General features: G+C 43.1%; 1 protein-coding gene across 6 annotated transcripts in view; it reads right to left on the bottom strand.

The window, feature by feature from the left end:
- Positions 1-12,163, bottom strand: part of LOC140699576 (trafficking protein particle complex subunit 9-like) — a 325,083-nt gene that overhangs the window by 258,116 nt on the left and 54,804 nt on the right. Inside the window, exons 2-3 of one of the 6 annotated variants that reach the window (XM_072972240.1) lie at positions 6,898-7,006; positions 2,585-2,655 (exon numbers count right to left, since the gene is read on the bottom strand). In XM_072972240.1, coding sequence (XP_072828341.1) covers positions 2,585-2,632 — 48 coding nt within the window. In that variant the 5' untranslated portion in view covers positions 2,633-2,655; positions 6,898-7,006. Of the gene's footprint in view, positions 1-2,584; positions 2,671-6,376; positions 6,504-6,806; positions 7,007-7,106; positions 7,364-12,163 lie in introns of those variants that run through there. The other 5 variants (XM_072972238.1, XM_072972239.1, XR_012077779.1 and 2 more) reach the window with 5 other exon arrangements.

Raw genomic sequence — 12,163 nt, 5'->3', positions numbered from 1 at the left:
TTCTACATATTAGCATATGAAACCACCAAGCCCAAGAAAAGGAGCAACAAAGAGCCACCTCCCAGGAACCCCTCTCTCTACCTCTGCGGCAAAGGCCCACACTATTTCTGTGGAGTGTGTGCCTACTTTTAATCTGAGCATCAAACCCCCATACTTCGTGACGTTTCTCATGCCTGTCAATGTATCTCTCTGAATAAATCTACCTTTACTCAACACTGGCTTGTTCTTGAATTCTTTACTGCATGAAGCCAAGGAACAAAATCTGGTGGGGCACATCCCAGGGGCTCAACGGAAGCCTGGGACACAGCCCTTCTCATGCCCCACTTATTTTTTCTTGTATCAACAGGACTGGGATGTGAAGTGAGGTCTGAGGCCCCAGCTAAGGGACAGAAGCAGCCTCCAGGTCTCCAATTGGTGGGCAGCCTCTCCCCCATCAGGGGCCATGGGGTCTGCCCGGTTCTCTGTGTTTTTTTGTTGTGCTGACTTCCCAGTCAGAGAGATTTCTCCTTAGGCCTGGCTCCACAAAACCCTTCTCTCCAAAATACAAGCACATCATGTCACAATCCTCTTGTTCAACCATGAATTGTTCAGCCAACTTTTTCCTTCCCCAGTTAAGTACCTAAATGTCCTCCCTGCCATCCCACCACTTCTTTCTTTTTGAGAACTCTGCACTCCCCACACACCATCCTGAACGCAGGTGCCTTGCTGGCTGGGACAGAGATGTTTCAGTCTCAAACATCCTGAGTCCTTTCTCTTTCCACTTTCTAACTTAAAAATGCCTTCCTGTGTCTCCCACCACTCTGATTCTGAACGTCAAAAAATGCTCAGGTTACATTCACTATGTGAATACCTCCCAGGTTTTGGCTAGGTTTCCTTCCCAAGATCTTCATTAAGGAGCTGCATCAAGAAGTTTAAAGGGGCTATTCTTACATTTGAGTGGAGGAGCCTGCAAGAAATTTAAATGGCTTTGAAGAGAGAGTTAACCAGGGACAGAGAGGTCGCAGGTCCTAGTCAACACTGTCATGAGGCAAAATGTTCTTCAAAGGCTCAGAGTGGCTTCTGAACATGGGGTCCTCAGGGAGGAGGTGACAGGCAGTGAGTGGGGTGAGTGACACAGGGTACGGTCCCCCAGCAGGGGAAGAATTGGTTATTTTCTAGTTTTGCAATTTCTTACTAACTTTTTCTCTTATTGTCACATACCATTTCCTACGAATTAAGCATATCAATGTCAGTCATTTGGGCCACTTGGGAGAAGCTACACGATGCCATTCACAAGGCTGGGACATGACAGCCACACCAGTGTAGGTTGAAAGACCAGTGGGGGTATAACCATGGAAATCACGGGCATGCAGCAAACTCCCCAGATTCAATGACCTCCTCTCAAAGTTGGCGCCAATAAAACTACCAAGCAAAATGCGTGATGATTATGGCCAACATCTGTTTATTAGTTAAGTGCCTGTGACACCTGCCACTCAATAGGGAATGAGTACGATCAACGAGGCCCTGTCTACCTGGCCACACGCTCCCTGCCTTCCTGCCTTGGTGTAGCAGCAGAGCTTGTTTAGCTGAGATGAGCGCCCCCAGAGCAGCCCCGACGGGAAAGCTCCCAGCTCTGCACGGCCAGACGTGTTCCTTTCCTTCTCAGAGCTGATCACAATTTGCTGTCGTCTGTTTTTATGTTTATCCCTTTTGTAACTGCCTCTCCTCCGGAGATTTTGCTCAAGCAGCACAGGACCAGGTGTGTCTTGTGGCCTGCCGGATATTCTGGGCTGGGAAACAGCCGAGCCCACATCTGGCTCTGGTGCTGAACGGAGAGAGCAGAAGGCCCAGGAGCCCATGCTGAACCGAGGCCCCTGCACACAAAATTATGGTCTGACTTTGGGCAAATTACACAGTCTTTTTTACCCTGAGATTCCTCATCTGTCCATAAAAATAACTGCCCATGGCACACAGAGTTACAAGTATTAAAGGAAATCACCAAATTCACAAACTAGCCAAGGGGCTACCAGTGCATCCTAAACACACACATGCTGCCTTTAAGGCTCTGACACACACCAAGCGTGGTGGTCGAACAAAGTGTACACTGCTAAGTGTCAGTGTGTTAAGTGCTTCATGTGTGCTATAATAATCTTCAGAACTTACAACAATCCCAGGAAGTAACGAATATTATCATGCCCATTTCACAGATTCACCATCAGTTTGAGAGGTTACGTTCAAGTCCAAGGCGCTATGGTGAGTAAATGGCGATTTCAACGTGAATATGGGCCCAGGCCTGGGCTCCATCTCTGTCCCATCCACCTGACCACTGCCTATGAATTCCACCTGTCCAATACCCAAGTTGAAGCCAGCCAGCTCTTAAATGCAATGTTTGTCACCGTTTGTCAATGTTGGTTCATTACCATAAACAGTTCTCAGAAAGCACTTCAGAAAGGAAAGTTGGACTCACATACCTGCCCACAAAGAAGAGGAATTCTGCCTTGCCTTCTCCTGTAACGTGCAGAAACCCTTCCCATTCACCACCGAATCCTTTTGTATGCTTCCTCCGTGTTCATGTTTACACATGGCTTATTAAAGTAGAAGTTACCTGCAGTAATTCCATCTCGGTTCCATTCCAAGCTTCCAGATTATCCATAATCAGGGTAATATCATAATTTTCTGTGAATGAAAATACTACAAATTGAATGAAAATATTGCAACCATGTCACTAAACAAAGAATGCTGAAAACAAATTATCAGCGGCTGCCGCCACCCCCCAGTGAAGACAGGCCTGCAGCCATTCACAACGGTGCCCTCTGAGCAGACTCAGAATAAGAAAGGACAGATTACTGGCCCTAGATAGCTAGGTGCTTGTCTAAAGTATATATTCAGTCAGCCCAAATGTTGGCTTCCTCCCATATATTGAAAAGCATTAAATTCATGAACTTGAGATACCTGGCTTTCTTTAGATAACAAGCAATGTTTTATTGTTCCGACTACCTGGTCTTTGTTGTAAAACTCCTATATAATCCTAGCTTCTCCACTACTCTTGGGAGCAGTCCCTCAGAGTGTTCTGAGAGGCGGTCATCCTGGCTCGAGTCCTCCTGACAAATAAAACATAACTCTTAACATTCAGGCTGCACGTTTATTTCAATCAAGTCCCAGAATAGACACAACTCATCAATTCTGTAATGGGACACACTGGATCAGGAAACAAAACAGTGTAGTAGTCCCTAAGAACTACGGCTCCCTCTTTCTTTCTGTCATTATACAATCCCACCAGAACTCATTACTTTGCTGTCTGCTCCTCTGGCAACCAAACTCAGAGAAGAGTCAACTCAGCAGAGCGTCCTGCTGGGGAGAACCCCCGCAGCAGCACTGCAGGCTGCCTGCCCTCCCGCACGCTCTGACGACTGCTAGTGTCCTCCGTGGAAACCAGGCCAACAGAGCTGTTCCCTACAGCTACAAAGTCCCAAATATTAAATAAAACCTTTCATTTTATACTATATGTTACATATATACCCATCTCTGAAAACAGCTTTGCCAGAAGCCCAAATCTTCAACATTAATCTGCAAAGGCAAATCAGGTCCCCAAGGGAAAACAAGTCTTAAGACGATGCTAAGACCTCCAAAGTCCTCTCCAAGACCATAAACCAAACTGCCTGTAGGTCTGCAGCTGCAGGAGGCTACATGTCTGCTTTTAAAGCAACCCCTTCCTGCCCTCGGGTGCTACAATGCCCTTCTACACCCTCCCATCTCAGGGTAAGAGCAGCCACTGCAGAACCTTGCAGGGCAGCACTGACAGGACTGGACAAAGATGATCAGAGCTAAACTAAGCCTTCTGATGACACGAGTTGTCACTCTGTCACTTTACAGATGAAGATATATATAGAGAGAGGTGGGGTGATATTGTTCAAAGTCACACAGATAAAAAGTGACAAAGTCTATAACTCTGCTCCTCCCTCTGGTGTGACGCCCCAACTGGGACAACCACAGGGTTCTCTCGTGCCTGCCTGACCAGTTCTTTCCTATCACTCATGACCCACCACAGGGTCTGATATTAGCCTGCATTTGCAGCATCTTTTCCCTCCAGTTTCTCAGGAACAAGGCTGTTTGGGCCACTTTATGACTTCCAGGTCCCCGAAATCTCCGTGCTCAGGCTGCTCTTGTCTGTGCATCCGGCCCGCTGCTCAGAGGCTCTTCCTCCCCAGCAGGAGGACGTTTCTACTCTTCACAGGGACACCCCCTTAGGGGATCCCTCCTCTCGCCCTCAGCATGGCAGGTGTCCCAGGCCACATCGCGAGATGTCCCAATAGGACTGCATCTGCCCAGGTCTGCTAGTCAGAACAGCAGCTTCAGAGCCAGGGATTATGCCCAGGTCACACTGCAAACCTACTGCCCGCCTCACAGCCCCCAGCCAGCAGGTCACCTGGAAGTCACAGTAAGTGCCCCACCCAATCCAGAAGCCTCTTCAGTTCCCAGCACCACTGATGACTGGTTTCCAAACTTTGGTCAGTTTCGCACAAAACAACACCTTCTACTGTGAAGCGGGTGGTTTTCGCTTCTGCGCCCCATTCTTACTGAAAACGTTAAGGGAAACCAAAAATCCTCTTCTCAACCCTTTTCTGATGATACCCTCCCACCCACAATACTCATATGCTCAAGAGATTTGGATCCACGTGATTTTGTTTCCCTTATGCTAAGTGGCTCAAAACACTGCGGGATTCTTTCTCCTTTGAGTGTATTAGCACTCAGTTTCTCGGCTTTAATCTGTTTTGGTCTCTCTCTTCAGTGTCCCTAGAAGTTGCCACCTCTTACTCCCTTCAGCAGCCTCCCTCCCAACATCTATTCTAGGGAATCAGCTGTGATGAGGGGCCCGGGGGGCAGTCACAGAAGATGCAACAAAGGCAAAGAGAGGCTACATAATTTGCCAAAGATATCACCTTCAACCCCCAACAGAGTGTGTCATGTCCCTGTGTTTAACTCTTATTCTAAGCAAGATAACTTTTTGTAGATTATGTTTATAAACAGCTGAGAAATCAAAATACATACAAGGACACACATCAACTCTAAGATATTCATTAACTCCACTATTTTGTTTCTATTTATTTTATTTGTATTAAAAAATTAAGAACCCCTGCAATCAATATAGCAAAATGTTACTGGGTTTTAAATACAGAATATAGAGGGGTTAAGTGTGTCATTACTCATCCTTATATGTATGTTCACAAGATAAAATTATTTGAAAGTCTCTCTCCCCTCTCCCTACTCACTACTGGCTCTCACCTGAGCTCCCAGACCACACATCTAACAACCTTTCACTTTACCCACAGCTGAACTCATCAGTTTTCCCCCAGAAATCCCTCTGCAGCTTTCCCTCCTCAGAACACAGCAGGACCATCATTTAACTCATTAATCCACCCAGAAACCTGGGCCTTACTCCATCCTACCTTCACAGACAGCTTTAATTCTTTCTTTTTACCATCTAAACATGCCTTCAATCTGTTCGCTTTTACCCACTATCCTACCGCTCAAGTGGAAGCCACCAACACTGCCCACCTGGACTCACGAGTCTCCCAAGTGGCCCCACAGCCACTCTCCCCTACTTGAGACAAATGGGATTGTGTCACTCCCACGCTTTTTGGGCTCTTTTCAGACCCACTGTTCATAGAAGAAACTCCAATTTCTTCACCTGGTGAAGGTGTTTGCCATGAAACTGTCAGCTCATTGAGGGCAGGGCATGCCCTCTCCCCTCGGCCCCGCCCTCTGGCAGAGCATCAGCTTCGGAGGACCTGCTGAGCTACATCAGCCTGTATCCTAAACCTGGTCTTGAGTTCTTAGCAAACTGCTTCACTTATCCATACATATCCAAGGTAGATAAGAAAGAATTTAGATGTTGAGCTAGACTATTCATTTGGGGATTTTGCACTGGCAACCTGCAAGTATATGTTCTAATGATTGTGTCTTGTTAAAACCACACCCAGATTAAAGGAGTATTTGTGGAATGTCTTCGGAGTAAAAGGGTTCTGTACTTTTACAGATTTTATGTTTTATAACATGAATAACCCGGACAGGGTCACAAATGGAACCGCCTCACAAGTGACAGAAGACAGGTGAGACGCATATAGCAACAGGTCACAAAGATGGTAAGAGCAAAGTTGTTTATCCAACCCCCGAAAAAATTCCTCCAAGAACAGAAAACTCAGAATTCTGAAAGTAAAATACTATCATATAAGGAAAGAAAATAAATAATCCTCTTCATCAGGGTTTCAAGATCTGACTGCAGAGTTATTAGCAGGCTATACTGAATCCTAGCACAGAAAAATCAGATGGACTAGTGGTGAGTAAGTTCCAGGAAAACGGCAGTAATTCCTCCACTTGAAAGAGGACACACACTCACTTGTTCAAGGTGATTGTAAACAACAATCTGCAGAAATTCAGAATATTCAGGCACCGCTTCTAGATGGTGATGACACGGAAGGATGGCTTGGATGCATGCTTCTAACTGAGTCACTGGCATTCTTACACTGCAGGGGGAAACGGAGGCCCTCAGCCAAGAGCAGACATGTTCCTGTCATGTATCCCAGGCCGTGCCTCGGGGACTCAGTGTCCTGTAGCAGTCCGGCCCCAGGCGAGGACCAGCAGCATGGCCCACCGAAGCAGGAAGGGCACTGTGCTTGAGAAAGCCCACACCAGATGGGAGCAAGAGTGGCTGGTGGGGTTTTGTGTACCTATGAATGCTCATAGAAAAACACCTGCATACATTCAAGTGATACAATTAACAGTAGCATTCTTTTTAACAAAATTTCAAATGTCAGTGTTAATTTTACCATTCCTTCCCTCTTGTCCCCTGCACTCTGAGACAGGCTTAGGCTCTCTCACACTTGCAGCTCTGATGCAATAGTTGTGAAGTTATTTTACTTTACTGCAAGTGTCTTCGCTCCACGTGTCGCTGTGACTGTCGTCTCTTAACACAGTCAGATATCTTCCTGGATCTCTCCATGAGTTCCTTGCTCCTGCTTCTCAGATCCTGAGATAAAGAACAGGTGAAGGCACATGACTGGAAAAGTCAATGTGGACTTGAGCAAAGTCTTCAGTGACCCCCTAGGTGAGTTCTGCCCACCCCTTACCTTCGATTCTCAAAGTTCTGCCCAGGGTGACATCCAGACAGGAGGGAGTCCTGGGCCCAATTAAAAGCTGTGTGGCTTGGGTGCGGGGAAAGGTGCAGGAGCTGGTTCCGTAGCCGGGACCCTCCACACCTCTGCTCCTCTCTCTCCCGAGGCCCCGCTGCCAAGCCCCCAGGTTCCCTGATCTTCTGTCCTTCTCTTCTCCTCTACTTCAAGCCCTTTTCCTCTTCCTTTATTCCCTGATTATCTGCAGCTGGAGTGATTTTTCCATCACAAAATCTGAAAAAATTCCCTGCAGCTGAAAAAGAGGTCTCCAGAGGTCAATGCCCATATGGTGGTTCCTGAAGAGAGCCCCTGGTTAGGGGGATCCTCACCAACACTCACGGGACATTAGGCATGTTGCAGGGTCGACCATCCCCAACAAGAGTTTGCTGTGACCCCAAGGCACGCACAGCATCCCTGCTCACTAAAGTGTAGTTGTAATCCGTTATTAAGAAGCAAAATTAAAAAAAAATTTCTCATGTTTCTTACTAAAATTATTTATGAGTTAGAAAAAGAAATTGTAATAGAAAAGAACAAATTTGACTCCATGTTAGATGTGTTCGTTTGGCTTTAAACCGGTACCTTGTTTTCTAGGCTCCGACTTGCTATCTCTGCACCTTTTGTAAAAAAAGTTGCCTTTAGCTTGAAATATCCAGGACAGCCTATCTCCGGGTTCTGATCTTTAAGGATATTAGCTCTTCTACACTTATGTACAGATGGCAAGTTGCAAAATAGTTAATAACCTTTCTTTTATTTGGAGGTTTTACGGGGGCACCTTAATTTGACCCACATGGACAGCTGCAGGAACAAAGGATTCCAAGGACAAACAATTCGTACAGCGAGAAGTTTGCAACAACCAACCACATCCCTGCCGCTTTTTAGTATGAAAGGAGACTGAATTCTGCTTTGGGGAAGAGATTTCTACTGGATATCAATATGCCATTTTCTGGGTCTGCCAGATTTTCAAATAAAGTCACTATTCCTTACTCCAACATCTCATCTCCCCATTTATTGGCCTGTCATGCAGCAAGCAGAACGAGTTTGGACTTGGTAACAAAATGACTGCATTAGAGGTAGTATGTCTCCACTGTTTCCTCATTTCCAGTATGTCACAACCTATCAATTTTATATGCTGTTTAACAACACGACAAAAAACCTATTATACGGAATTGATTCCACAGAAATAAAATTATTTCTACTCCCTCAAAACATTTTTCTTTTCTATTTTATTTTGTTTTGCTTATTGAAAAGAAAATAAAAGTCAAATCATTTTATTTCACGTATTTTTTATAGCTACATAATGTAAATACTACAAAAATATTTAAATTGCAATAAAAATTGTTCATATATTTGTATAAAGATATATAAACAATCAATGCAGATTAGGAAAGGAGTAGATTTTTACTAAAAATCCACTGCACATCCAGTCTTTTACAAGCATATCCTGGAATACAAGCTCTATTATCCAGGGGTCCCCCACCCCCATTCTCACTGCCGATTCCCTTAGTAATCAACTACCAAGGCAACAGCATAGAACCATGCGATCACTATTTTAGGTATAAATGAAGGAATTAGCTCATTCAATTCTAAAACAGAAACCTTAAAATAAATACTGAACTTATTTACAGATAAACAAATTTGGACACAAAAAAGTACAGTTTCTCCCCCAAGACACAAAGATAATAATTGGTAAAGGCAAGATTTGAACTAATCTGCCTGATTATAAAGCTAAGGTGGAAATCCCCTTCGACTGGGGAGGTCCAGCAGCACAGCCCATCACCCTATCTTTGTTCAGATCTGGCTTTAGACAGCCTGAGACAGCACCCCATTCCTATGGAACTCGAGGGGAAATGATAACAATAAGGATTTTATATTCAGTACTTTCTTAGGTCTCAATTATATAAAGTGTCAGCAGGTCAGCAGAAAACTCTGGGAAATATGAGTGGGTCCAGAGCTTTTCGCTGATAAGAAACTCAATCTATCAGGACAGAGTGACCTTCCCATGAGTGGCCTCATGAACATAAACTAAAGGCAGCTGAAATGAAATCTAGCAAGAACATGGAAGTGAAGCAGGAAGGATCCCTACTATCCCCTGCGCAGTTGCCTCTTCACCCGCATGGACAAGATGGCAGAAGACCCAGGTTCTTGTCCAAGTTACAACATCATGGATTCTCACCCATAAAATGTTGCGACTCTATGCTGTCTTAAGTCCTTTACAACTAAAATATGATGACACCAATATCTCAGCAGAATGTCTATGTCTCCACTTTCTCTCTTCTATTAGGAGACTATATCTATGGCCACAAACAGAAATTCAATTAAAAACACCATGCACGAAGCCTGGTGAAAGTCTGTGTAAGAGACAATGTTCTCACTCTCTGTGAATGAAAACTCAGAAAAAGTGGACCTTCTCCCTCTGCAAGTGGGAGGTAGCCTGATTTTCTTTGTGTGTGTGTTTGCACGCACATGTGTGTGTGTAAATCAAATAAAATATATTCTGGGATGTGCAGTTTTTTTTATGATACTACCATTTCATGAGGATGAGCCAACCTTTAAAGTAATTTGAATCTACTTTTCTGAGAGGCTCTTTTGGTGGAGGATGGGAAAGGGGAAAGGAAAGGAGGAAAGAAATAAATGAAGCAAAGCTGTAAGAATACTGCTAGGGAAAGGCAAGACATTAAATTTGTTCCTACTTGCATCACACACAAATTAGGGACTGGCTTTCCCCCATGTCTTGTCAAGCACTGAGCTGCAGAAGAAGCGGCGACAGCCCATTTCTCACTGAGCTTGTGACTGTATGTGGCATCTTATAGACACAAATTATTTAACCTGATCAAACACTCTAGCAGCAGGCTGTAATTCTCCTAATTTGAGAGACAAGAAAACAGGAAGTGAAAGACGGTATATAGCTTGACAAAAGTCAGAGGACAAGTAAACTAAAGAGGATGAATTCAAACTCAGATCTGAATGCAGAGTCTGATCTTCCCACTCCCAGGGCTGGAAAATCCTTAACACACTGGGTCCCCAGCTCCTCTGCATTGTTCCTGGCACCAAGCATTTCCCATGGCGATGGTCTCCAGTTCTCAGACACAGCGCTCTGTGCAGCCAATAACCTCCATTCGACCTTGATCATCTACCTGCCACGCCTACCAGGCTTCACCATACAGGCAGGAAAGCTGGCTTTCAAGTGCATACAAAGCCACCCTGGCTTAAGCTGGACTGTTTATCAGCTTTTCCAGCATAAAGGCAGCCATGAAAGTGCTCACAGTTTGTACATGAGCCACACTACCTCTCTCCATCTGTCTCCCCACCTATACTACTTATCTATGACCATTTTGAGAATCTTGGAAACAAATTTTTAAAAACAGAAAAGAAAGGATTCTGTAACAAGTACTTAATACTTACAATTTTAAATGAGATGTTACAAAGTGAGTATTTACAAACCGAATCTGCCTACCTAGGTGTCAGTTTTAACAGTTAAAAAATATAATAGCAAAAATTTCTCACTTAAAAAATTAACAAAAACATCAACAATAATCTGGAATAAACTCAAAAACAATGCCCATGTTGTACATGGAGAAAGTACAGGACTCTACTGAGGGGTAAAGTAAGAAGTGTGAAAGTAGAGACATCAACATATTGTATGGAGGAAAGCAGTTTTAAAGATGTACGTTATCCTAAAGATAATTCAAAATTACTAAAAAATCCCATGACAACACTTATCTGTTTTTTTTTTAACTTGAAAAAATTATATTACAATTCTTCAGGAATAATAAAGTCATAATACAAGCCATGAAATTTAGGGATCGAAAAAAGAATCAAAAAATTCACACTGTAATATATTAAATAAATTTTTACAATATGTAAGATATAGTGCTAGAGTAAGAAAGTAAGATTGACAGAAATAAATCATGAGTTCAAAAAGAGACTCTAGTGTACATAAGTATTTTTTACAGGTGTGATTTCAAATTAAAAAGCAAAGTATGAATTCAATAATTGTCTTGGTACAATCAGAGAATCCCTGGAAAAAAACAAATTCTTTTCCAGTCATAATGACCACAAGAAAAGTTACTGAAAGTGATGTAAATATTAGAAAGTACTAATAAGGGCAAATACAACTCTTTGCTCATATCAATTCAGCTTCTCCTCACTGTAACAAGTACCATTCTCATCTCCATCTTAGAGATTAGAAAAACCTACAGAAGAGATTTGTACCATTATAAGAAAGCATTTCTAAGAATAATATCAAGAATAAAACCCAAAAAGAAGACATTTGCTATCTAAAGGTTATTTTGGGCCACAACAAAAATGAACCTACTGAACAAAATGAAAGGCAAAAAATGACAAGGGAAAGCTCTGTGATACATGTTGATGAAGACAAGGGGTTAATGTTCATAATACACATTGAGCTGTCACAAAGCAGCAAGAAGCTCCCCCACTTAAATGTTTGCAAAGGACAAAAGGGATCATTCACTTTTTAAAAGTCAGATGGCTAATGAGTGAAAATTGCTCAAAACCTCACTGGTCATCAAGTGCAAACTAAAATAATGAAAATCATTTTGCTCATCATATTGGCAAATATGTTTAAAAGATATTATAGCTAGTGTCCATCTTTGAGACAACAAACTGTGAGCGATCTTTTGGAGGATGACATGTCAATGGATATGTAAACTCTGAAAAACGTGTGTGCACACAGGCTGAACTCCACTTTTAGGACTTGTTACATTTAGAAAAAATCAGTTCAAAAAGATGTACTCATCAGAACGTTTACACAGCACTGTTTACAACGGTGGGAAGAAAAGCTGAAGTGAAATCATATCCAGCGATAGAGAATTGGTTACATAATTTATTCTACATCTTTTCATTCCCCACAGGAGAAGGAATTTCTAGATTCACTTGAAAGGATCCTGTGATGTATGAAGTTGTCACATCCAAGGACTAAATTTCCAGAAACCTTAGCTAAAGGAATACTCATACAAGATCACAGGAATGTTTGTACAAGAAGGATGCCAGTCAAA

Source organism: Vicugna pacos, chromosome 11 (genome assembly GCF_048564905.1).
Source record: "Vicugna pacos chromosome 11, VicPac4, whole genome shotgun sequence".
In the NCBI taxonomy this organism is placed as follows: Eukaryota; Metazoa; Chordata; class Mammalia; order Artiodactyla; family Camelidae; genus Vicugna; species Vicugna pacos.
The sequence above is the reverse complement of the archived record's forward strand: the minus strand, read 5'-3'. Positions and strand labels throughout refer to the sequence as shown.